Source organism: Misgurnus anguillicaudatus, chromosome 15, assembly GCF_027580225.2.
Source record: "Misgurnus anguillicaudatus chromosome 15, ASM2758022v2, whole genome shotgun sequence".
In the NCBI taxonomy this organism is placed as follows: Eukaryota; Metazoa; Chordata; class Actinopteri; order Cypriniformes; family Cobitidae; genus Misgurnus; species Misgurnus anguillicaudatus.
Window position 1 is genome coordinate 36,053,084 of NC_073351.2, and position 27,993 is coordinate 36,081,076.

General features: G+C 37.4%; 1 protein-coding gene across 7 annotated transcripts; it reads right to left on the reverse strand.

The window, feature by feature from the left end:
* Positions 1-27,710, reverse strand: parp6a (poly (ADP-ribose) polymerase family, member 6a). Of its 7 annotated transcripts, none has more exons than XM_073853890.1 (24): positions 27,456-27,709; positions 25,952-25,988; positions 23,664-23,786; positions 23,144-23,221; positions 22,948-23,042; positions 22,798-22,858; positions 22,609-22,699; positions 20,927-20,993; positions 20,689-20,838; positions 20,399-20,549; positions 19,287-19,418; positions 16,737-16,832; positions 16,472-16,564; positions 16,172-16,297; positions 14,003-14,068; positions 13,680-13,747; positions 12,890-12,938; positions 12,689-12,801; positions 9,909-9,981; positions 9,129-9,198; positions 8,730-8,809; positions 8,163-8,226; positions 5,594-5,678; positions 1-5,488 (listed from the first exon to the last, which is right to left on the reverse strand). In XM_073853890.1, exons 3-24 carry the CDS (start codon positions 23,664-23,666, stop codon positions 5,386-5,388), a joined length of 1,914 nt encoding a protein of 637 aa, XP_073709991.1. In that variant the 5' UTR covers positions 23,667-23,786; positions 25,952-25,988; positions 27,456-27,709; the 3' UTR covers positions 1-5,385. The 7 variants fall into 7 exon arrangements, 6 of the variants coding, with proteins under 6 accessions (XP_073709991.1, XP_073709994.1, XP_073709993.1 ...); XM_073853893.1 differs by having other exon boundaries at positions 19,287-19,340; positions 25,952-26,040; XM_073853892.1 differs by having other exon boundaries at positions 14,003-14,065; positions 25,952-26,040.
* Positions 27,711-27,993: the final 283 nt, after the last annotated feature.

The window sequence follows — 27,993 nt, forward strand, 5'->3', positions numbered from 1 at the left end:
TTAACACACAAAATAGATTTAATCAATAGCATCGATCTCCTGTTTCAGAACCTGCAGAAGGGTTGCGTCACTTGTCCTAAACATACACAGATCTATTTCTGACAGATTTCATCTGGATTGACATCATGTGAACAGTGATTTATTGGAAAATGTGATGACTCAAACAAATGCAAGCTGTTCAGTTCTCCATACTGCTGAACAAATAACAGGTTTCTGTTGAATGTGTTAGATGTTTTATCTACTGCTCATTTTCCATCTCAGAAACCAAATATTAAAGGTGAAATGAGTCTTTTATGTGATACTAGCGTCGGCAAACAGAAGTGCAAAAATATTCACTGTTGCACAAATAAAAAATCAGTTGACATATCAATAGCATCTACTTTATATGTATTTTTGAGCTGCAACCTGCATGCTGCTATATTGACTGATGGACCTTTAAAATCATGCTGTAGATTTCGCTGGAGGCACATCAAATCAAAATAAATCTGAACTCACATCTGATCCCAGAACAGTCTTGATTGAGGTGTTTCAAAATCAGTGGCATCTGTAGATTCAATGCAATTAGGACATATAAAAAGTGTGTTTGTGTGTGCGTGCGTGCGTGTTCATGCGCCACTTGAATCACCTTTAGTTTTCATAGCAAACAAATTCCCCACTGTGAATAAGAGAAAGATACATTCATTTTATCCCACCGTTGCCCATATTACTTGTGTTGTCAAAATAATTGTAGTACTGTGTTATAATCGAGTGCTGGCTGAGGAAATACAGCATGTTGGCAGATGCATCAAGCAGTTGTGAGGACAAACAATAACTATTATTTAAAGAAACAAGAACTGATCAATCAAACATAAACATGCATGTAAAAAGAAGATTATAAAAACAACAGAGGTATAAATAATACAAAATGAATATAATCTTGAAGAATTAGACTATTTCATAATCAGTACTGACCTTAATCTTTTATCAGTGCACTTAAGGACTCCACAGGAATCACAGACATATCCTACAACAGATCATTATTAGGCTTAGCTAAAGCCAGGACTAGGCCTTAGTTAAATGTAGATGTTTAAGCATCTTTTATAAACATGTATTAGAGAAAATGTTATTGGTGTTTATCTTGGGACAAATCAATAGCACTGGCATATTTAAGATCTGTAAGTTATTTTCAGTTGAGACAGCTCAAACATGTGTTTTAATCTTAAGCCTTGTGTCTGAAACTGGGGGTTAAAGTCATAATGATTTCGTTAGATCAGTTAGATCAAGCTGCTGTAGAAAAAGCAGTCTGATCTCCAATCAGATTTTAACTGTCAAACGGGATCATTTATACAGTGGAAACTAATACAATAGACGTCACAGTTATGTCAACTGCAGTCGCATTCAGTATGATGATGGCAGAAAAATTCTGATAACAAATGCAGTAAAAGGGGCGAGACCTGAGTACTGCCTTTGAATGTCATAAAAAGAATGCAGAATAAAACATGGTCTTTATTTTTAATAAATAAGTTTTTATCAAAATTACATTTGAAACTAAATGCAGATTAACCTTTCTGACTTTCTTAACTGGACTTCTTTAATTCAATTTACATTTCAAAAGCTGTTTTTATTTTGTCATTTTGTTTTTGTCTGTTTTAATTGCTAGAATGAAAAACGGACACAAAAATAATAAAACATAGAAAAAATATATTTTCATTTTTTAAAGCAATTAAATTAAAACGATATTCCCCTGAAAATAATGCAGATTTTATCTGTTTCAATATCATCCGTATAGTTTGTCTTCATCTTCCAGTATATTTCCATTATAAACTTTTATAGAAAGACTCCTGTAACGTTTATCATCCAGATTTTTATATTCATCTTTTCTGAGACATTCATATTCAGAAATAAAGAGTTTTTGTCAATATGTCAGAATGGAAAGGCCTGATTATAATCAGATTCAAAGTTCAAGATTTCTGCTGCCATCTAGCGATCATTAAGTTAAATTACAACCCCCACATAATTTGAACACAAAAGTTTTTTATTTTATCAAAACTTCTAAACATTTATTTATAAGATGCAAGTAAGTGTCATATAAATACTTGCTCATATAATTTTACACTGGCAAAAACAGTGCTTAAATGTTTGAAATTGGTTTTATAGATAAAAATATAATTGTGCCAACATATCATTTCTTTTGTTTGAAAACGTCTCAGGTATGTAACCCTTGTTCCCTGAGAAGGGAATGAGACGCTGCGTCTCCCTTGCATATTTCCTGCATCCCTATTACGTCATCTTCGGCAATATTTTATATAGCGAGGGCGTTTTTCAGGTCACCTTTTGTACATCAAGGTTCCCGTGTCACCTTGCCAGTGACATTACGCACCACCATTGGTTGAGTTTGATATACACAACACATTCAGACACACTCACGCCTGGAGTCATTCCCAAAGCACCACTACGGCGACGCAGCGCTTGTTCCCTCGAAAGGGAAGTCAAATGTTATATTAAAAATGTCAATACATTTGGGTTTATTTTTTAGTTCTGATGACTTTACTAAAGTATGGAACTAAAATAAAGAATGATCAGGTGACACTAAACTTTTGAACACATTATATCTCACTCACGACATTTAACACCAGTTGTGTCAAACTTAAAATTAATGATTTGGATCAAATGTGTAGCACTAAAAAGTGTTTTCTATGATTAACTGTCTGAAAGTAGTTTTATAGACAAAATCTCTTGTGTCAGAAAACTAAAATTGTATTTGAAATTTTAGACGTGTGTGTAGTTTTTGATTCTGATTTTTTTCTTCTCTTATGTTTTTCTTATATGTGCATATATTCAATTTTAATTGTGTGTTATGATAATGTTAACAATCAAGGAAGCAGCTATCTTTTTTCTTTTTTTCCTGATAATTGTAACTGGGGTGGGTTTAAATAAGTTTGACTTCTAGCCACTCCTTTTCAAGAAATAGATGGAATTGTGTTGTTAAAGTATGATGAATCAACTGGTTGCTTCCTTATTGCATTTGTTATATATCGCTTAAAACAAAACAAAAATAAATAAATGGATGACTTGGACTGAATGACCAAAAAATCAGCCAATAAGAGCTCAGAGTTTAACTCATTTAGTACTGAAGGACATCAATTTTTGATTGATCTTATTCAGTCACAACATAATCATCATACATCTATCTATCTCATTTAAAATGGCTTACACAGTTTGCTTTTAGGCAGAAAGTTTCTCATTATCATAATCGTTTTGGAAGCAATCAAAAAGTAGTACACTTCCATACACTTCCGTACTAATTTTGCACTTAAAGGTGCAGTGTGTAAATTTTAGTGGCATCTAGTGGTGAGGTTGCGAATTGCAACCAACGGCTCAGTCCTGCTCACCTCTTGCTTTTGAAACACATAGAGAAGCTACGGTAGCCACCACTGGTCAAACATGTCATCGTTGGAGACAACTTATAGTAAAAAAGTTTGTCCGTTAAGGGCTTCTGTAAAAACATGGCTGCACAAAATGGCGACTTCCATGTAAGCGGACCCTCTGTGTATGTAGATAAAACGTCTCATTCTAAGATAATAAAAACATAACGGTTCATTATGAAAGGTCTTTATACACCCCTGATCATTTAGTATTTTATATTATTTTGCATTTCTATCAAGAGATCCTTCTAAAAATTACACACTGCACCTTTAATATACTAAAAATTCATCTTTAGTACTTTTTAAGTGTACTTCATTTAAGTGTACTTCACTGTGCTATTTTGAGACACCTAAAATGTGAGATTTTAGGGAACTAAAATGTGCTAAAAATGTATTTAAAAAATATATTTAGGTAACACTTGCAGTAAACTTGAACCAATCTTTGTATGAAAGTTGAGTTCAAGTTTAACTATATAAATTTTTTATTACAGAGATAGTATGTTAAAAGTGCATTTTAGTTCATATTCACGGTGTCTCAAAATAGCACAGTGAAGTACACTTAGATAATCTTAAAAACATCTGAAGAAGGAATAAATATGAATTTGTTGTATATTAAGTACAAAATTAGTGTGTGAAAATAAAGCACTTCAAGTACACTATGGAAGTGTACTACTTTTTCACCTGGGGACTGTACTCTACAACGCTCCCACAGACTGCAGGGGATTTTTAAATGTCCAGGCCTAAAAAACTTTTATAAAAGCGAATACAAAATGTTTCTAGTGTCTCAATTATAAGTGAGATATTTGTACATAAACTTTTTTTAACTAGTTTAGGAAACTACGAATAGCTCAGTTAAACTAAGCAAGAACTATATGGTAGAATCAGAGATATTGAATGTGAAGCATGCAGCCTCGAGTTTTAATTTGTTACCACACAGTAACAGCAGCAGCAGCAGCAGCGTTCACTCGCTCAGCATTACTGACATTAAGACATCATCACTGAACAAACAGAAAAAAAGTCAACACATGAAAGATTTGACTCTGTCCTCGTGATCATCTGATATAAAGACTTCTAATAAACCCTACTATTAGAATCAAGATATGAAAAACAGTCATAATAAAGCATCCAAACAGTACTGAAGTATGTGTGTGTGTAAGAGCAAGAGTTATTCTGCACCCAAGAACTCTATGGAAATTATTAACATCATGTCATTGATCATCATTAGATGGCACAGCCAATAACTGATCCCAGGACAGTGCTAGTGCTCCTGTGTCGTCCAGTCTAAACGTCTTCACAGGAACACTGACAGACGGTCTGACGGACAAAAAGTGATGAATCAACAAGAATGAATCAACACAAGTATTAATGTCTTCACACTCGTTCTGTTCTGTTATAAATGTGTTTTTACTTGAATAACTAGAGCTCACCAGACTGAAAAACATTGATTTGTATAATGTCTGTATATTAGTACACGTCTGTAGTCTGAAAGATAATCGAGCGTGTTACAAACACAACAGAACACACAGAGATTTATCATTTACTATCCAGAGACAGAACTACCGCAATAAGCGCTTTGAAATGACTTTTTACACGTTATGACAGATTTAGTGTGAGAAACAATCAATCTACCAGATTGAATTTGATCTGAAAAGTAAACGAGTCGTGGCCTCACGCTTTGGCCGTCTCCTCCAATCAAGTGTTTGTCTGGTTTTGACTGACAGCAGCTCTGGAGGAAGTCATAGAGAGGTCAGAAATAGCAAAAGGCGGGGCTTATACTGCCCTCATTGGCCGTCACAGCAAAGAGTGCCCATGTTTACTCCTGCATCTTTAATCTCATACACCTCACTGTATGAGGAGCGTGTCCAATACTGCCTACAGATGACAGGAGAAAAGAAATCTAGATGGACGAGGAGATGTTTGGCTCTTCTCCGTGTCCATCTCATCTCTGAGGATGCCGATCTCGTCTCTGCGGGAAAGCCGCTCAGCTGGAGTAAATCTGGGTGCCGATCACACGCATGATCTCCTTCTGTATCTTGGGCTCCTGTGTGTTAATGTTTGCATCTCCCACCTGACCATCTTCATACCTGAGACACGGAGATCATGAAAGGTCACAACGGGCATCAGCATTACATTACTGATTGACAGCGAATGAGTGCTTATTCATACGTGAAAACAGATAAGATACTCACACAAAGAAAAAGCGTGTGCAGACGTGATCCGACACAGGACACACCCAGATATTACCGTGTTTCTGCAGGTCTTTTGATGTGATCACTGGGACCAGAAAAGACCAAACACACACATCAATTATTATAACACCTGATGTCCGACTCTGATCTAATAAACTATGTGTTAAAGCAAAATCAATCCATTTCAAATCACAGCACACAGAAAATATTACTAAAGGTGATTTTATTTTATGAGACCAAACTGGAAATTTGGATTTTGTGTTTTTTATTTAAACCTGGAAATAAACAAGCATAAAAACTGATAACACAGAAAAGTCTGTTTTATTAATCACAAGGCGTTCTCTAGAGCATTCTTAAAGGGGTCATGACATGGCTGTCTGTGATATAAATAAACACATTGGGTCTCATTCGCTTAGCATACGCACAAATTTGTACATGCAATGTGCGTATGGTGATTTAACGAACAAATCATGATTTCATAAAAAAAATTGAAAATATACGCAGAAATATAAGAACAACTTAAACCACACGTACGCAATAATCATGAACAAGAAAAAAGAACCATATAATATATATCTGTTCTATATATTTTATTAAAGGAATAAGCCCCAAGAAGCAGTGGGTTACCCGTGCATTTTATAACAGCTAAGCCAGGGGTGTTGTAACCATGGGTTCACACCAGCCGCGTTTGAGGCGTCAAATTAGCGTCTACCGCATCTGGTTTGCCGCTTGAACATTTTGAGTTTACTCGCTTTATTCAAGCGTGAATGGCGAGGTGAAATTGTAGTCATCAAGACATTCACGCGGAAATTCGCCTCATGGGAGGGGCTTCTGCGACTCTGCTCGCGTCCTCTAATCACGTCACTACTAGAGCAAGCTCCTGATTGGTCAACGCAGTGCGTTTTTCCGGGAAAGTTCATAATTTTCAACTTGCGCGTTTCCCGCTGTAACACTTAATTCGCGCCAATTGCGCGAACTAGATGTGCAAAGGAGGCAAAATCATTTGCGCCGCAAGACCTCCAGACGCAAGTCATCACATTGACTTAACTCATTCACCGCCAGCCTTTTTAAGAAAAGTTGCCCACCTGCATTTTTGTGATTTTAACAAAAGTTTCACAAAATTCCTTGCAGGAAAAATTATCTTCTATAAATATATAAAATTAAAGAATACACCCTCTGCTTTCAAACAAACAATAAACAAACAAACAAACAAACAAAATGGGGGAAAAACTTTCATTATATATTTACTTTTTCCACTTAATTTAACCACCGAAATATGGATATTTTTCTTCAAAAATACAACATTTTGAGCAAAAAGCTTAAAAAATTGTGTTTTTGTAATGGAATTTATGTTAGAGAACAGACTCAGAATGACTATCAAACATAAAGGCAGTTAAAATAAATCATTCAATCTTTTTAACTTCCGTTTTTTATAAATTCGGTTTGGCGCCATCTAGTGGATAAAATCTGTATTACAATTTCACTTTGAAATTCGTCCAGAAAGGCATATTTATTAGTTAAATATTAACTCATAATTGACGAGATAACTCGTCAATGGCGGTGAATGAGTTGACATTGAAATCACTCACGCTTGACGCCTCTACCGCGGCTGGTGTGAACGCAGCATAACACCACTGCTTCGTGGGGCTTATTTGCTTTTATAAAACGGTTACTTCATATGCATGGCAGGATTTCATAAAATAAAACACAAATAAGTTGTAATTATATTAGAAACACACATATATATAAGAAACACAGACGCAGCAAAGACACCATGAAAATATGATTAAAGACTGTGGTGTTTATTTTCATAGTAATCAGTACGTAGCAACAGTGGTGCAGCGATACTTATGTAATGCGGTCTGAACCGTGGGTACTGGGGTATTTTATCACGGCTTAGAACGTGTTTCAACCAATCAGAATGAAGAACCAGAACTGCCCGTTTTATAAATAATTTTTTTTCTATGTACATGTGGTTCTTACATTTTTGCATACAATTAAAAGAAATTTTTGTATGAAAGTTTTCTTCGTTAAAACACCCGTATGCACATTTACGCACAAAGTCGTGTGTGTACGCATGCTTACTAAATGAGACCCAATGTACTTAAAAAGGCTGTTTAAGAAGCTGTATTTGTAGTAAACTGTGTATAGCCAAAGCATGTAGGCTGTCAATCAAAGAAGTGGGTGGGACACCGAGCCAAGCAGAACGCTTGGAAACACCCAATTTAGACTGTTTCAATCAGAGGATGAAAAACAAGGTGGAGAGGGGTAATAAATTCATTTAATTTTTCACCAAAAAGATTACTTGAATAATCTACACCTATGAGAGCATATTAAAATTAAAAGTCATGACCCCTTTAAATCACAATGAATAACATGGATGAACCACGCTGAAATAATCCATGTTTTCATTTCTTTCAATTTACAACTAAACTTTTCACTTAAGTTGTTGATAATTTATTATAAAAAATGACAACAATTTTTGCTGATATGATCTGTACTTTCTAGTTCTTTTTCTCAGTACTGTGTGTAGTTGCTGTGTTTTAATGGCCATACAGCGATGTTTTACCTTCACAGAGAGCAATGCAGTTTAAATTCCTGCTCTGGAGAAATCTGGACTGTATCGGTCGACTCTACACAAACACACATATAAAAGAACACATTACATTCTGGACAATAACTTTACTGTAGTTTACACCACGACTATAATGATAAAGATATGAGGAATAAAACATACTGCCAAATAAAATCTCTGTCAGATTCCTAAATGTTTTTGGGCTATTCTTGATTATGGCGTGGATTTAAAGACGATAGCAGTCAGAAAGTTGTGTTTCTAGAATTGCCCATATAGTACTTATTGATATGATACTAACATAAATATCAACACACGGGCACTTATGTTTTGCATGCCAACAATGAGCATAACCAGTTTTGAGAGTAACCAGTTTTGGCTGTCAGATTGTGTAGGAAAGATTCATTGAAAACGTAAATCAACAGCAGGTCTTCTACATCCATTTTTTGGACGATATTGTGTGAGTTTACAATGAACATAACATTATCATTATAATCATGTGGATGCTAATGTAGATATATTTATCATCCGAGTGAAATCACTGTTGTGTGCAGAGATGTTCACCTGTGGCATTGTGTTCATTCGATTGTATCGCTGGACCAACTCATCTTTAGTGGGCATGCGATGTTGACCTTTCCCCATTCCTATACACACAAACAGATGATGAATAAATACAAACAGAAGTGCTATTTTAACTAGTTTAATCTAGTTTACAACTGGTTTAGGTTTTGGTGTGACATACATCTTTAAAACCATGTAATGTCATGCATGTACAAACATCCAGGATCAACAAAACATCCACATGAATGAAAAACAATTGAGCAGTGTGTGTCACAGAGAGAAAGAAAGAGACAGAGAGAGAGAGAAGAGAAAATGAGAAATGTGATGTTCAGTCATTCTGATAATCAAGCCGGCAGACACAAATCCACAGGAGTTACACGGACAACGCAAGTGAAGATCTACCTGAATATCCAAAGGAAATACTGGATATGGGACTCAGATAGATGCCCTTCCCATATGCTGCTCCATGCAGCTTTCATCAAACAGAAGAAGAGGAGAAGAGTTACAGAAAACACACGAGAACCAGAACAAACATGGAGATCTGACAAAACAAATCCAAGTGCACATCAAGATGAACAACACAATAAATAACGCTGAACCGGCCAATCATGGCCGAGCGTGAGAAGAAATGCATAAATAAGATGTGAACGAGGAAACTTGATATATAAACAAAGCATCGAGAACAGAACGATGATGTTCCCAATGAAGACGACGATGAGTACACATGAAAGAGTGATAAATGTTTCAGGATGAAGATCTCCTCATAGTATTCTTTTTTTCATACTATGGAAGTGAATGGGGCTCATGATTGGTTTGGTTATACCAGAACAAAGACATTTCTACAGGTTTGTAACAACATAAGAGTGAAAAAATGGGTGAAATATCCCTTTAAACGTTTAATAGTCTGATTAAATTAGAGATAGAGTCTTTACGTCAAGTGAAGGCACAAATTTAATGGGTCATCCAGTTACCCTATTCACACAGATACTGCAGAAAAACACCATCTGTCCATTAAGACAGGAAGTAGAATTCTATTGGCTGCCTTCAGAACAGGAAATGAGCTCAATGACACAAGCCATGAATATTCATGACACAGATCTGCAGCCACATTATCCCTATACTGTATGTGTCATCCAATGAGGACATGAGTCTGTAATCAGCTGACTGGTGTGAGTTACATACCTGTAGTTTGGTATAAGAGGCATTAACCAGTCCATTTCTTAAAACTGAGTGCCAGTTCTCAATATGGGAACCACTGGAAAGAGATCGAGACAATAAATGTTAGGATATCAAATATGTTTTGCTGGACAATAAAACAAATCCCATGGGTAAAAAACATTGCAACCACCCAGAACTACAACTGTGGTAGAGAGCATCATTTCTCAAGTTTTATACCTGATGACCCCTACAGAATGATGCAATGTCTGAAACGGATGGTTTTCAAATCTGGTACAAGTGTATTTTTGAACACAGACGTCTGGAGATATTTTTACTGCATGAAAGAAGCTTTGTGTTTGAAAAATGTGTGTCTTGCGAGGTCTAAAAGTGAAACTGCATCCACAAAAATAACACAGAACCCTGCAGTGTTGTGCAAGTGTTTAAATATATAGAGCTAGATCAAATGTATACAAATGCCTAAAATAAAACTGTCATTGTTATAAACACTTTAAAGTGTATTAGTATTAGTGCTAACAAACACATTTAGAAAAGCTTTTGGGTTAAGTTACCAGTCAGTCAGTGGTTATGGGCGGGGCTTGATCAGTGTGACATCACATTAACAAGAGAATCAAAACAACACTACCAACACACATTTATGTCCAAACACCTTGTTAATGTGGATTTTCATTCCCTCCAAGAAAAAAAATGATTATGCGATCGCATGATTCAACACATAATCAGACAAAGTCTGCGTGTTTATGTGGGGGCCGCATTTTTTCAAATATGCCACACTGTTGCAGCATAAATTGCAGATTTTCGTGCGCAAAATATGCAGGGCTTGCATGATTTCATAATCCCCGCATTTTCATTGCAAAAATCACAAATATCTTAGCAGAAAGTTGAAAAATTTTGCACTTACTTCACACAAGCGCAGACATGTCCCCTGTTGCCATGGGAACATTATGAAGTGACGTGATTATGTAACGTGAACATCATTGAAAAAAAGACAGTTTTTGCAAGTTCCCCCAGTTTTGCAAGTTCCCGCAATTTTTGCAAGTTCCCGCAATTTTTGCAAATTCCCGCAATTTGTGCAAGTTCCCGCAATTTGTGCAAGTTCCCGCAATTTTTGCAAGTTCCCGCAATTTGTGAAAGTTCCCGCAATTTGTGCAAGTTCCCGCAATTTGTGCAAGTTCCCGCAGTTTTTGCAAGTTCCCGCAGTTTTTGCAAGTTTCTGCAGTTTTTTCAAGTTCCCGCAATTTGTGCAAGTTCCCGCAGTTTGTGCAAGTTCCCGCAATTTGTGCAAGTTCCCGCAATTTGTGCAAGTTCCCGCAATTTGTGCAAGTTCCCGCAATTTGTGCAAGTTCCCGCAATTTGTGCAAGTTACCGCAATTTGTGCAAGTTCCCGCAATTTTTGCAAGTTCCCGCAATTTTTGCAAGTTCCCGCAATTTGTGAAAGTTCCCGCAATTTGTGCAAGTTCCCGCAATTTGTGCAAGTTCCCGCAGTTTTTGCAAGTTCCCACAGTTTTTGCAAGTTTCTGCAGTTTTTTCAAGTTCCCGCAATTTGTGCAAGTTCCCGCAGTTTGTGCAAGTTCCCGCAATTTGTGCAAGTTCCCGCAATTTGTGCAAGTTCCCGCAATTTGTGCAAGTTCCCGCAATTTGTGCAAGTTCCCGCAATTTGTGCAAGTTACCGCAATTTGTGCAAGTTCCCACAGTTTTTGCAAGTTTCCGCAGTTTTTTCAAGTTCCCGCAATTTTTGCAAGTTCACGCAATTTTTGCAAGTTCCCGCAGTTTTTGCAAGTTCCCGCAAATTTTGCAAGTTCCCGCAGTTTTTGCAAGTTCCCGCAGTTTTTGCAAGTTCTCGCAAATTTTGCAAGTTCCCGCAGTTTTTTCAAGTTTCCGCAGTTTTTTCAAGTTCCTGCAATTTTTGCAAGTTCCCGCAGTTTTTTCAAGTTCCCGCAATTTTTGCAAATTCCCGCAATTTGTGCAAGTTCCCGCAATTTTTGCAAGTTCCCGCAATTTTTGCAAATTCCCGCAATTTGTGCAAGTTCCCGCAGTTTGTGCAAGTTCCCGCAATTTGTGCAAGTTCCCGCAATTTGTGCAAGTTCCCGCAATTTGTGCAAGTTCCCGCAATTTGTGCAAGTTCCCGCAATTTGTGCAAGTTACCGCAATTTGTGCAAGTTCCCACAGTTTTTGCAAGTTTCCGCAGTTTTTGGAAGTTCTCGCAATTTTTGGAAGTTCCCGCAGTTTTTGCAAGTTCCCACAATTTTTGCAAGTTCCCGCAGTTTTTGCAAGTTCCCACAATTTTTGCAAGTTACCGCGGTTTTTTCAAGTTCCCGCAGTTTTTGCAAGTTCTCGCAAATTTTGCAAGTTCCCGCAGTTTTTTCAAGTTTCCGCAGTTTTTTCAAGTTCCCGCAATTTTTGCAAGTTCCCGCAATTTTTGCAAGTTCCTGCAATTTTTGCAAGTTCCCGCAGTTTTTTCAAGTTCCCGCAATTTTTGCAAGTTCCCGCAATTTTTGCAAGTTCCCGCAATTTTTGCAAGTTCCCGCAATTTTTGCAAGTTCTCGTAATTTTTGCAATTTCCCGCAGTTTTTGTAAGTTCTCACAATTTTTGCAATTTCCCGCAGTTTTTGCAATTTCCCACAATTTCATCGCATAAAATTGCATAAATATCCCACATATTCCATCATTCCGCTAGATCAAGGATTTCTGCCCACAACAATCACAAAAAAATTCAGCATTTTTCTGGAAGGACTGGATTTTGCATAATATAGCTAATGATATCCAGAGGGACTGAAGTGACTCACTGAAAGGCAAAGGTACTGCCGTAGAGTTTTTTGGCGGTGCGGAATCGAGCCTCTTTGGCCGGCGGGCTGCTAAGGAGCAGAAACTGATGTGATGTGTGCATGAATTTCAGCTGCTGTAAGTCAAACACACGTGAAACACATGTGAGCAAACACACACTAAGAAAACACATCACATCATCAGCCGTGTGTTTATATACTCACCCTACTGAGAGGAAGCTTCACTATATGAGATCTGTTACTGGAGATGATCCTGAAAGAGAAACATGACACCATGACAAGAAGATTTACAGTATCAATTAACAAATAGCTAACATTAAAGGGACACTCAATATTTTGCCGTTTTGGAGTCCATTCGGCCGATCTCCGGGTCTGGCTGTGCCACTTTTGGCATACCTTAGCGCAATCCATTGAATCTTATTGGACCCCTGGCATCGCGCTCAAAAATAACCAAGGTGTTTCCATGTTTTTCCTATTTAAAACTCTTCTGTAGTTACATCGTGTACTAAGACTGACGGAAAATTAAAAGTTGCGATTTCTAGGCCGATATGGCAGGAACTATACTCTCATTCTGACGTAATAATTAAGGACTTTGCTGCCGTAACATGGCTGCAGGAGGCGCAATGATATTACGCAGCAGCCGATAGTAGTCCCTTTGGTAACTTTCAATAGCAGGGGAATACTTTCGGGCACTGTGTGATATCAAGAGTCAAGTTTTAAATAGGAAAAATATCCAAACTCTTTGTTCATTTTTTAGCGCGATGCTAATGGTCTAATCAGATTCAATGGATTATGCTAAGCTATGCTAAAAGTACTAGCGCCAGACCCAGAGATTGGCTGAATGGATTCCAAAGCGGTAAAAATTAAATGTTTAACTCTTAGGGAGCTGGAAAATGAGCATGTTTTCAAAAAAGGTGAAGTGACCCTTTAAAGGTTTTATTATAAGAGTTCCTGTAATTCTGATACTGAAGGTTAATCTGATGTTTCTACTCACCACTGCAGTAATGGATGAGCTAATGGGTCCAGTTTATCCATCTGCTTCTTAATCTCCAGATATGAGCCCTAAATACACCAGTACAGTTACAGGAGATCCATTACTAATACAAACATAGCAGTAACAATATCAACAACATTCAGTTCTCATCATTTTCAAATAATTGCAACAAGTTTTGGTTTGAAAGTTGTGGGGAAGATGTTATACAGATAATATCAAGAGTTAGACATCATTGTGCGGTCAGTTCACTAAAAATCTCTCTCATAATAAAAAAACAAATTCAAGAAGAGCTGTAGATATAAATCCAACAGATGTTGCTGTACCTGTGTCATCTCTCGTATAGACATCACACTGTCAAGAGCTTTCTGCAGACGCTCATAATTCTTCTTCTGTTCAGTACAGGGTGAGTACAGTAACCACACACACAAACACACACAACACAAACACACACAGAGAAGAATACATCTGATGCTGGTTAAAGTTCATCACAAATAAAATAATATCTTAATCTTAATGTTAAACAAATCTCCTCAGCTCTGTTAGTCGCTACATTTTTGCTGTGAAAATTAAGACATTTACTGTAAACATCCTATCAGTGTATTCAGATGTGTCACAAACATTCAAAAATGTTATTTATTATTACATGGCTCTCTAAAATGCTTGACTCTGATTGGCCAGCCGCAACATTCAAAGGTTCGTTTTCAAATAACTACCGCTTAAACTAATAACACACGGTAACCTGGATGCTGCAAATCATTTTGACAGGTACAGTTTAAAGTGACACTTCGTAGTTTTTCAATATATTTTCAAGACCCTTGTGATGGTACATCGACTTAAAATAGCTTAAATGACATGTCTACCATAGCCTGACAGGGTCTGTATTGCTTTTAGTCGTACTTTTAAACTTGGGGTTTCAAGTAGTAACCCTAAGCACAAAACAAAAAAACTATAAAAAATCTTCTTTACCGCATAAGTCACTTCCTCCACTTCCTCAAATTCGGACGTGAGAGCGCAACTATTTATTTTCCTGATTTGAACGTGCACGAGGCACTCTAGGAAGAGCAAAAGTACGGCAGAGAAAGTGCATTTAGAACTCACAGTACCTGCATATGCAGTCAGCGAAGGCAAACAAGGCAAACAAAGAATAAATAAACGAAGAAATCAAACGAGAGTAAATATCGCGTGGCCTTTCCTCGAGTCGACGAATCGGTAGCGGTATTGTCTCCGGAGTGTAGTCCTCATCAGAGTCAACAATGCTTTCATCACGGAAACTCTTACATGCAAAACACCTTATATGTTATGAATCTTCTGAAATTCACCTTCATCACAGTGTAACTGATGGTAATAAAAAAACGTTTATCAATGCAATCTGTTTTTAGCTTTGTCTTATAAATATAACTAGCCCGTTTGTTACAGAATCAAACAAAATATATTTTAAACTTTACCAGTATCAATTTGCTTTGGCATTTGAAATAAAAAAAAACCATGAAATTATATTCATATGACATGCTGGAAGGCACACTTTGTGACCTAAAGAGTTGTCTTCTTTTCCTTTGCGACAGTGCTGCGGCGCTTGTGGCCTTTAGGGGCTCTAGAAGTTGAAAAATACATGTCTAGCACCCCATAGTGGTCAAAAAGTTCCATGGTGTGCCTTTAATATTACAAAAAATGAATAAAAATATGTCTTTTAATAACATAGATGACATTATATTTAACCAAATAGTGTGTTCATGAAATTTGATCGTCTTGTCTTATCTTAAAACCGAAAGTAAATGGGTTTTCCTCGCAGAAGCTCTGCATTCTTTAAAAATGAGCAAATAAAATATTTCAAATCAATATTTAATGCTCCTTACCTTAGGTAAGGTAAAAAGCTGTGTAATAAGCAGGATAATGTACAGTCAGCAGGTTGTTATCGCGAAATAAACCCCTTCAGTGTGATACAAGACCGGGTCCTGATCGGGGCTTATTTCTGCGATAACAACTTGATGCCTATCATTATTTATGTAATATTATTACATATTCTATAAGTAAGGAATAATTGACGACGGGCCATTGAATTATAAGAAAATAATGCACAACCAAGGCGCAATGCGATCTTGGGTGTGCATTATTTTCAAATAATTCAAAGGAGCAGAGTCAATTATTCCTTTTATACCACGGTTACCACAAACATTGCTCTGGTGCCTATTTTTAAGACATTTGACAAGTTAGCTGTGCGGTTTACTGAAAAAATAATCAACACCTATGGAACATTTCTCAGCCAATCAGAATACAGCATTCAACAGACCCATGGTTTAATTTGATCTGTTACAGTGAAACTATTATTTTGAAGAGATGCAGAATATTTAAAAAAAAACACTTGATGGTGCATCTTTGTATGTTTATAAATGTACATCATCTAACTGTTCACTGACAGCTAATAGATAAGTTATAAACAATTATTAATAAACAGAATCTCAGTGTAGCAGGTGTGTGTGAGTATAGAGGGTCACCTTGGGGTTAAAGGCGAGTGTTTTGGGGTCATTCGGGTCGACCACAGATGGGTAGGGCTCAAAGATGATGCTCTTACGGGGTGACTCCAGAGCTGCTCGACACATGGCCACCAGCAGGTCCACAACCTAAAGATCAACATCAAACATCATCAAACATCATCACTCTGAACTTCAGCTGGTGTGTGTGTGTGTGTGTGTGTGTGTGTGTGTGTGTGTGTGTGCGTGCGTGCGTGCGTGCGTGCGTGCGTGCGTGCGTGCGTGTGTGTGTGTGTGTGCGTGCGTGCATGTTTGTGTTCACACCTCAGCACCAGTGGCCACCTCTTCAGCCGCCCCAGACATCACACCGAGTGTGTAAAATGAAAACACACACAGTTCCCTCGTGCACACAGCAGGCTGTGGGAAAATTGAACCAATCAAAGGACAGAACTAAACAGAAGTGATATTTTTATATAAAAATATTCTGTTTAGAAGATAGAGGATTGTGGCTGCGTGAACACACGAGCATCACATCCATGAGCTGACTGCTACAGTCCACAAGAAAAATAAAATAACGCATCGGTCTCACCTTCAGCATGGAGCCGTTCTGAAAGACATGCTGTTCATCACACACCACACAGTACTCATTCAGAGTCGGGATACGCTGCTCAGAGTATTTCATTATCTTACAGAAGAGAACAAGACAAAAAATAACCACACTATATACTGTCTGATCAGCTGTTATACAGTAACATAAAGAGAAAGAGGAACACACAGTGACATGAACCACAATCATTTTATAACACAAGCATTTACAACAAATATGAGTGAGATCAGTGGTGGCTCATGACTGCTCTTCTGATGGGTGCAAATTCCAAATAAGTGTTCGGAGTGAAATGTGTGTTGCCTGTGTTTTCAAAATATGCATTTGTTGCGTCATGTGAACCATGTGCATCAAAATAAGTTCCTGCTGCACACGCATCAAACCGTTTATGATAAAAGAGATGCACACGTTCACAAAATACACGCAAGACACTCCCTTAACAGTACACTCTGATAACGCATGAGATTATGCGAGTATCTGACAAACGAGAGCGTCTCTTTTATCATAAACCCTTTAGACGCGTCTGCAGCAGGCACTTATTTTGACAAGACACATGATGCACATGTATTCACTCAATGCGCCAAACACATATTTTGAAATGACGAACCACACACATGACGGGCTACATACATGTTGTGACAAACTTCGCATTGTGCGCTCTCGAAAAAATAAGTCATTGGCCACCACTGAGAGAGATAAACATTAACGGCATACACACAAATGATTTCATAACACAATGCTGTTACATGCATGATTCTGATTGGTTGACACATATGTGTTTATGATCTGCATGCTTTTAAAGTCATTTCTGGATCTAATGACAACAGTAGAGTCCAAAGGGATAGTTCACCTAAAATGAAAATTCTGTTATCATTTTCTCACTCTCATGTTGTTACAAACCTGTATACATTTTTTTCTTATGACCACGAAGGAAGATATTTTGAGAAATGTTTGTAACCAAAACCGATCATGAGCACCATTTACTTCCATAGTGGGAAAACGAATACTATTGAAAGTGAATGGGGCTCATGATGGGTTTGATTACAAACATTCCTCAAAATGTCTCCCTTTGTCAGTCCACACGATTATGCGATCACATGATTCAATGCATAAGTCCGCATATTTATGTGGGGGCGCATTTTTTTAAATACATCGCACTTTCGTCGCATAAATCGCAGATTTCTGCTTGCAAAATATGTGGGGCTTGCATGTTTTTATAATCCCTGCATTTTCATAGCAAAACGTTGAAAAATTTTGCATTTACTTCACACATGCACAGTGACGTAATTATGCGATGTGAACATCATTGAAAAGCTGCAAACAGTTTTTGCAAGTTCACACAGTTTTTTTGCATAAATATCCCACATATTCCATTGCATTTTTTCTGAAAACGTGCCGCAAGATTTTTGTCCACAACAATCACAAAAAACTGCGTTTTTCTGGAAGGACTGCTTTGTGTTCATCAGAACAAAAAAATGTAGCAACATGAGGGTAAATAAATGACGACAGAATCTTCATCTCTGGGTAAACCATCCCTTCAACTCCACCGTGTCATAGACCTTCTGCATGACGTGACACTGAATGTGTGGTCAAAAGTCCATCTGCATGAATAATAACAAATATTCTTGGAATAAAAACCTGCAAAAATTTATTTACTTACATTAAAAAGTAAATAATCCTTTATTTCTGATGCCAAAAATTGTTTAACCCTTTCTTTTGATGAACTACTCTAAAAATATGTTGGGTCAAAAAGGGACATGCCGGGTTGTATTAACCAAAAATTCTGTTGTTGGGTTAACATTTTCTGTGTTAATTTAACCCAACCGCTGGGTTTGTCCCTTTTGACCAAATGCTAGGTTGAAAATAACCCAGTGTAAAGTTGTTAATTGTTTATATGTGCTGCAAGTCATTGCATGAATGTAACATGATATTTATACTCACACATGCTGTCACTAAAGGTCCGTCACAGACGTGTGCAGATAATGTGCAGTGGGTTGCATTTAAAGGGTAGTTCACCGAAAAATTATTTACACCCACTTTACGTTGTACCAAACCTGTATAAATGTGTTTGTTCTGCTGAACACAAATGAAGATGTTTTAACGAATGTTTGTAACCAAGCAGATCTGGGGCACTATTGATTTCCATAGTAGGAAAAAATACACATAATACTAGAAGTAAATGCAAACATTTGTCAAAACATCTTCATTTGTGTTCAGCAGAACATTTATACAGGTTTGGTACAAGTAAATGATTATTCTGTGAATTCTCCTTTTAATGTTGTCTTGTTTTTCTTAAAACTCACAAAATGTGGTCTCACTAACTTAAGTGCAGAGTTTGGCAGACACATTATCTGGTTTAATGTCTTCAAAATGAAGTTGCTTTGAACTACAATGCCCAACCGATGCTGGAGTTACAGATTGAGTCACGTGACAGGACCTCAGGACTCTGTACGGTTCATGCACAGATGCTGAGACGTGCACTGAAGCATCATGGGAAAGGATGAAGTCATGCATGCAGGTGCGGCCGTCGGATACCTGCACTAGGAAGCCGTACTCCAGGGTGGGAATGTTCTTGCAATGCCCGCCCGCCTGGGATGAGAAAAACAACTGAATCAGCTGTCGTGTGGTGATCTGCGCTGGGGCCCTGCCCGCCGGGACAGCCACAGTCTGATGGGTTAACGGAGACAAAGCATTATGGGAAAAGGTGCCGGTCGGCCATGTTAGGCGAGGGGGTGACGGAGGGCAAAGAGGCGTGGGGAGTGAGGGGAAATCTTCACTGTGAAATCTAATCTGTGGCCGTGATTTCATTTGTCTGTCAGTAGGAGATTAAGACAGAAATGTAACGGGTCCTCAAGAGCTACTGGGGTTTACAGATATGAAGCAGGGTGACCAGATGTCCTGATTTTATGAGCCATGACACGAAAACCCTTCTTAAAGATGTAAGATTTTTGCATTAAAGAATCCAGGGAATAACATTGTGTAACTTATTCTCGCTGTAGGGTCTAAAAGTTTAATGTGTGCCTCGGACACAGGTCGGGAATTGTATTAGCTGCTTCGGGTCTCGGATAATTTAAAATTAATGTGCTTTTGCCGAACGGACCCAAGGAGACCAAAACTACTCAGCATGTGTGCATCAAGTGCTTTTCAAACCCCTCATCTGTTTGCCAAAAGCGCTTGCGACAGCATGTGGCTGGCGGTAGTTTAATTTTTGTTGAGCCAGACCTGTCAATCAATTTTGAATGCACATTTAAGCAGGATACCTTGGTGTCATCGTCAGATAACGAAGGAAAATAAATGGAGCAGCGCGCCAAATTGATTGCGAGCCAATGGGATTGTCTTACTGGTGCGTGCGGGCCTGCAGACTGCATACACGTCGGTGCCGTTTACATTCAGGTCCAGTCGGGTTCAAATATATTGCCACTGGTCTAATTTTCTCAGGTTTGTCTTTCTTTAAAAAAATGATTTATGCACGTTGGGTTCGGGTTAAAAGTTATTCGGGTGATTTCGAGTACAACTACCAATACAAGTTGCTTAATCTAACTGGACTTTTATCCTGATATTATCATCTGGTCACCCGTATATGAAGAAGCAGGAAACAGGAGGTGTTTTGTAAGGACAGCGTGCAGTCAGGTGGACAGGAGGCTGACCTGGCTGTTTGGAGGATAACTGAACAGTTCCCCTTTAGGGTTCTTCATGGTACAGGAGATGGAGCGGTTCATAAGTCTGTTCACTCGGAGCTCTGGAACGTTCAGTTTGCCTTTTAACACCGTGTCCTGGATCAGAGGAAAACTGGGAGACCTGGAGCCAAAATGGATCCCACAGCCACGAGTAAAAACATCTGATTACAAACTAGACATTCTGAACATGATGAAAGCGTCAGCATTGCTCATATTTCTGTTTCATGATCTGTTAGAAGGTGGTTATAAAGGGGACATACTTAGGGATCGGAGAAAAGATACTCAGTCCAGCACGAAACTTCTTGATGGTTCCTCCGGCTTTAAACCAGCTGTGCCGTTTCTCCTGCTGGGCTTTGAGGAACTCATTGCTGAGATGTTTCCACTGCTGGGATGTGAATGTACTGAGAATCCTGCAGATAACAAGAGGACAAATTTCAGCTCTGCATTCAGAACAAACATCCCTTATAACGCCACAATGAACATCAGTTATAGACTTACTTCTTCAGCTGGAGACCCAAACTGAAGCTTTCCTTATTAGATGGCTGAAACACATCTACAGATGGTTCTGTGAAGAACATCAAACACCGTAAGAGCGTTAAATATTTACAATATTTCTTCATTTTGCTGAAAAAACATTTACTTTCATTGGTAATCAATTGAGTAGATCATACCACTGAATGTCAGGTACAGACATATTTTACTATGCATTTACATTTAGTTATAAAGTATAAATACAGTATTTTATAATAATCTTTCTTTAAGGCCATAAACTGTTAAATTGGTTAAAAATAAACAAACATTCCTTTATTGGGCAAGCAAATCATCTTCTTACTCTGATTTGCAATGATAAGATTAGAATAGAGAAATTCCAGTTTATGTATGCGACATTTTCAGTCAAAAATGTAAATATAATTTCTCAGAGAATGCATTTGAACCATTGGATTATATTTTCCTAAACCCTTGATGATATAGTCCAGACATCAAAAAAATAGCAGTCTGTACTCATGTTTAGCATTATGAATGTGACAAAAAAGACTTAAGTTTTGGGAGACAAATTACGTAAATTAAAATGCACAAAGTCAAAATCAATAATACCTAACAAATGGAGAAGGAAGGACAATATCTGTAAAATTTATCTGTGCACACTGTAAAAAATGTAGCATGAAGTTAAAACAACTTGATTTTGCAACTCAATTAAACTTACTATTTTAAGTTTTGACCTGTGAATCATTGACATAACTTATAAAATTAAGTTTAAACAACTTCAACTAGTTTTTATAAGTTTTTACAGTGCATTTATGAGGAAGAAACAACGTTTCTAAATAAATAAATTGATGTTATTTACTGGCAACAGTCCGTTCAAAGACAAATGAACATCAAACACCAGCAAGACTTTATCTTTACAGAAAAGAACCACAAAAGTACAGCATTATGCAAAATCAGAAAAAAACAGAAAAAGGTTAATATGATTTCTGTTTCCCAGAATGCTTTGCATGAAGCTTTTTTATAATTTTATTCTGTAAAGATAAAGTATTGTTAATGATTAATATTCATTTATCTTTGAACAAAGTGTCGCCAGTAAATAGTATACATTTATATCTACAGTAAGTTATTGGCATTTTTTACAAACATTTTTATAATTTATTACTCAACAATTCTATGCAAACCTTACCATGATAAAATAATGTTTTACAAATATTTTAACCATACTGATATCTCAGATGCCAATAGTTGTCTGCCTACAGTAAATACTCATACAAGGTCTCTGTCTAAATTTTCAAACATTTGTAAAAAAAGATATTTTTCAGAGTTAAGTAAATGCAATTTTCACAGTTGTCACGTCCATAACAGAGAAATAAAATAGCATTTTATTCTTTGAAGAGTCATCCCTTCTTCATTTGTTGGTATTATTCAGTTTTGAACAAACTGTTGTCAATAAATTAGATAAATATAAATCTACAGTAAGTTACTGGGAAACTGCTGCATAATTACAGCATTTTTTTACAGTGTAAGTTGAGCTGTAGGGTACAGTTTTATGTGTAATGTCAGTTTGACTTCAAAAGTACAAAATCTCTCTCCATCTCTCTCTCTGTCTTTCTCACACACACACACACACACACACACACACACACACACACACACACACACACACACACACACACACACACACACACACATACCTGGCCCATCCAGGTACTGTGATAAAGAGAAGCGAAGGCGCAGGATGATGGGTTCTGTTCGGATGACCTTCCATGCGGTCGCCACCTCCTCCTGCAACATTTTTATACACATTACAGGTGCTCGTAAGTTAGCATGATAATTGTTTGTGTAGCATGTGTATCTATATATATTATGTCTTGTGCTCTCACATCCAGGAAGCTGATATTGACTTGTAGGTCGATGTCCACATCATCAATAGTGCCATATTCTCTGTGTAAAGTGGAACAAATGCATTGTGTATGGAAATCAGGTGTGAATGCACGGATCTGAATCAAAAGTGGAGTGAGAGTTTTTGTTACCTTACAGACACGGCACTATCTGTATAGATGTCTTTTACGGCCTCAATATCAGCATCCAGCTGTGGGTGACGGTACAGGTCGGCTGCACAGCTCCCCTAAAGGTGTACAGATGTATTACATATTATATATCAGTGAAGAATAAATGAATAAAATCTCTCACAATCATAAAGTGAGTCACATCGTGAAAGTGTTTTACCTGAATGCCGTAGAGAAACTGTTCAGGTTCATTCTCACCATCAGAGTCCTCATCAGTCCAGACCTGACCTTTAATATCCTGAAGAAACGACACAGTAGATCCAGACATGAATGTAAAGACACTAGAAAATATTTCAGCTAATTGTTTAGGTTAAACTGGTTTTGCTTCAGGATGTTATTCTAGACATGAAGTTTATGATTTTTAAGGGGGAGTGCATTATGTCACACAATCTGTCCATGTTGGCATTGCTCTGACATGGCATTGCCAACTGACTGGTGAATTTACACATTAAAAACAGTAGCGTTTCATTCAATCAACATGCTGTGACTTCAATAAATATAGAAATCATTTTTTTCTTGCCTCTTATAAATGTTTTTATTTTAGTTATGTAGGCAGGTGCAGTTTTAACATCATTGTATTTGTTTAACTTCCCTGAACCGAACATCCCAGAATCTCTGTTATTAAAGTGTTTCTGTTCTGACTCCAGAAGATCACAGTTTAATGATGGATAAAGCCTCACCATTAGTTCTGTTGTTTCACAGACGTGTTTCTGACAGCATGAAGCTTCTCTGATCCATTTTACATCACCAACACAACAGAAGCTCTGATGTGAAGGTTGATGGACAGATTTACTCGCCACTTTCTGTGGAAAAAAGTCATATATGTAGCGTAAATCAATTTTCTACATTTACTGCAAACTCACAGTGGTTTCTGGATTAACATCAGTGACTATAGTACAGTCTGTAACCAGATAGACCACTTTCAGGAACCATAATGCACCTGCACAGTAAGGCTATGTTTACACAACAATGATGTTTTTACAGATTTGTGGTAGCCCTTAGTCACAAAAAGGTTGGAGACTCCTGGGCTGTTTCTCAATGTCAAGGAAGGATCCTCGGAAGCCAGAATTTCAAGGATGCTACATCATCGACATCCGTCGAAGGTCTGTTCCAGTGTCGAGGATCCTCGGAATTGCAACCAAAGACTGAGTTCTTCGTTTGAAAAGTATCCCATATACAGGAAAGGATGCATATGTGTATCCTTCACGCTCTCAAATCACCCACAATCCTATGCGCGTAGCGCCAAAAGCACACCTTTTTACTGACGTAATGACGCAATGACGTCCATTTACGTCTTCTCCAAATTCTAAAGAGGAGCCTCGTCTAGCCTCTGAAGGAAGTGACTTGGAAAGACCAGTTCTGCCAAGGAAGTGTCCTAGACATTGAGAAACAGCCCTGGTTTACACGTAGTGGCAAACACAACTAAAAATGCTGCATTATGTATGTCAGGCCAGTAGATGGCGATGTTACCTTGTAAAGAAACACTAAACGTCTGCGCACATACACAATCTTCTACAAAACGATAAATACAAACAATTATGGTGAAAGCATAAGGCAGTTTTGTTTAGATGGACGATTAGGTACAGTAGGTTTATTACTAGTGACCTTGGACTATAAAACACCAATATTAAGTAAACTTTGTTGGTAAAGCGTTAATAAACACAGTGTCTTGAGCAGAGAACACAGTCATGAACACTGTCATTGTTGTTTTGGTTAAACTCGTGCATGCCTACACTGTTAGACTTAACTGTAATTTCTACAGTTACTTACCACAAAATGCCCAGTAAAATACCATCATTTTCTTTTCCAGTTCATTATTGTAATATTCATTGCATTATGGGTATTAACATTTAATTTACTGTGATTTACTGTATGTTTTGAATTTGCGGTAGACTGCTGTAAAACAACAGCAGTAGTGCTACTGTAGTTTAATAAATCAGTGTTATAAAAGCATATAAAATGGAAAAATAAAATATATCTATGAAATGAAATACATTTTATTTGTTATGGTTTTAGCAGTGAAGCAAATTTCAAAATGTGAATTGTTTTTCAGCAGAGTAAATAATTTATTGAGAATTGTAGAAACAAGAAAGGGATTATGGATGAATGCTTGATCGTCAGATTTGAATTGACCCCAAGAGCTCAAAACACTAGTGACACCAAGATTTCGCTCCTTGGAGTGTCGGGAGAGTAACAGTAGAGGCTACTTGGGGAGCATAGCCAGTAACTTTTATCAAGTGACTCTGTGGCATTATGATAGTGTTATGGACCTATGACACGGGTGACCTGGGTTTGATTCCCCATCAAGGCAATATATTTTTTAAAACTACACTGTAAAAAAAATCCGTAGAAATTTCAATGTTATTGCAGCTGGGTTGCCGGTAATTTACCGTAGATTTAAATTTATGTTATTTACTGGCAAGAGTTTGTTCAAAGTTGAATAAATTTTAAATATTAACAAGTCTTTATCTTCACAGAATCAAACTATACAATAACAGCCTCATGCAAAGCATTCTGGGAACCAGAAATCATCATCAAACTTTTTCTGTTTTTTGCTTCAGATTTTGTTTCCCAGAATGCTTTGCTTGATGCTGTTTTTCTAGTTTTATTCTGTAAAGACAAATACTTGTAAATGTTTAATGTTCATTTAACTTTTAACAAAATGTTGCAAGTAATAACATCAATTTAAATCTACAAAGACACTGTAAAAAACATGTACAGTTATGTTACTGTAATGGGGCAGCTACAGTAACACGTTGCCAGTGAGTTACCGCATATATACAATATAAAGTCTAACAGTGTATAGACTGAATTAACACATAAACTTATCATCACAGTTTATGTAGTTCACAACGAGACGATAAGCCGTCGCTTTCAAAAACTTGGAACCCATCTTCTAAAGTTTCCATTTCGAGTACCAAAAATTCAGTTTTTGTGTAAATGAACAGCAAAAAGCTTAAAAACTTACCCAGTTTTAGCTGAAAACGTTGTAATGTAAACGGCCCCTAAAGTGAAAGTAGCAAGACATCAGCAAGCACATCAGCAGAGGTGATTTATCTGTGATAACACAGGAACAACTAGTTTACAAAAGTGTTTTCTAACTCAAGCATCACCATTACAACTCAAGATTAAAAGATTTGACCTGGACAATTTAACCCAAACTTCAGCAACTCGACCAACACCAGTTACACTACAAACATCCACAAATCAATATCCTGCTTCTCCAATACTTTCCTAACCAGTTATATCTAAGTATTTTATTATTATTTTCTCCTGAAACTGTAGGATGACCCGAGGCGTATCTACAGACCAGAAGACAACTTCAGTCAATTTCAGAAGACAATTTCAGTAGACAACCACATAGCAACCATCCAAAAGACCCTAGCAACCACTCTGAACAATAGCAATGAAACTGAATCATCAGAAAATCTTCTTTAGTATTTGTGAGTCGTCTACTTGTGTTTGTTCTTCCTCAGTCCTGATCATCCTCCCCATCACTGCTGTGTATCCTAGCAACAACCCTTACTGCTGCACATCATCATCATCATCTCGTGTGCGTGTGTGTGTGTGTATGTGTGTGGGCATGCTATAGACACATATACATATACACGCTTTCTCTAGAATATCTCAACATTTTGCATAATGATATTAATTTTCAAGACAATTACAACATTTTTCTTGTACAGTTGTCAAAATTATGTTCACACATCATTAAGAATAAAATTTTTTAAATGGAAAATAAATGGATGAACGAGTGTAAGCAAGTACTGAGGGTAAAACTGTGTCAGTTTTAGTTTAATATATAAGTCTTCAGCATACGAATTTCTAAAATCCATTAATTTTCTCTATATTCATTTGTCTGGAAAGCAGCCATTTTGTTTCTGTCCAGAGTCACAGTTTCTCATAACAGCACCTGTATGTGTTTATATAAACCCTGAGCATTGTGCACACAAAAACACAAGAACATCATCAGACTTCATCTTCATCTATGTACTGTATGATCAATGTCGTTTCATATACGGATATCTAAAGAGCCAATGATGGGCAATATAATTATGACATATAATAATGTTTCAAATGATCTAATTTATTTAAATCATTCTACACAATATTTAGACAATATTCACAAAATAAAATAGAAAACCACAAATGTTCACTAATCACTGATGATTTACAGTCAATACATTTATAGCCATTTTGGTTGATTTAGGTTTCAATGCAGATTTTCTGAAAATGGCTGATCAGTCGGTCTATGACTATCATCACATTAACTCATATAATCTTACAGTCACCATTCATCAGCACAAAGCCCTCCGCTGCCCCCCATCCTTAAAACCCCCTCACCCCCCGGGAGTCACATCACATACTGATGCTGACTGCGTCTGTCTCGTTTTCTTTCAGGCTTTAAACACAGACAGCCAGCATCCGTGACCTCCCCTCCTCCCTCACATCCCTCCATCAGTGTGTCTCACCTTCAGAGAGGATGCTGCGACCGACCATTAGACGTTCTCTTAACACATCGATGTCTTCTTCTCCAAAACAAATCCACTCACCTTAATATAAAACACATTTAGTTTGATAATACAGAATGAGTCTGATCGAGCAATAATCCTCCAGTTTAGTGCTCAGTCTCTCTCTCTCTCTCAATTGTGTGTTTATCATTGCAGATCTCTGCTTCCAGTGCTGTCTTATTTTTTGCCTGACAACACACTGAACTGAGCATGCTCAGTGAGAGCCAGCAGAATGAGTCATGTGACCTACAGCTGATGAGAGAGAGAATGCACATTTTTTAGATGGGGTGAGACATCCATCCATCTGTCCCAGGATAAGAATCAGTTTTAAATGAACACCAATGCTTTGATTTAATGTGTCGATGAGCTGCTATACAGATGTTAAATGATTATATAATGATTAAAGAGACATAAGAGCCACAACATCTTTTATAGGGTCTTTGAGCTTCAATGTCTTTTTGAACAGTTATTTTTCATGTTGCTGCTTTCTCTGTCTGTC

What these genes read in the sequence shown, in the direction of transcription:
- parp6a (XM_055174041.2), bottom strand. Translation starts at nt 23,251, where the DNA reads ATGTCTGGATCTACTGTGTCGTTTCTTCAGGATATTAAAGGTCAGGTC. An exon ending in ATCTTTTCTCCGATCCCTAA is followed by an intron (nt 20,550 to 20,688) that starts GTATGTCCCCTT and finishes TTTTGGCTCCAG; the next exon opens with GTCTCCCAGTTTTCCTCTGA. An exon ending in AGAACGGCTCCATGCTGAAG is followed by an intron (nt 16,565 to 16,736) that starts GTGAGACCGATG and finishes ATTTTCCCACAG; the next exon opens with CCTGCTGTGTGCACGAGGGA.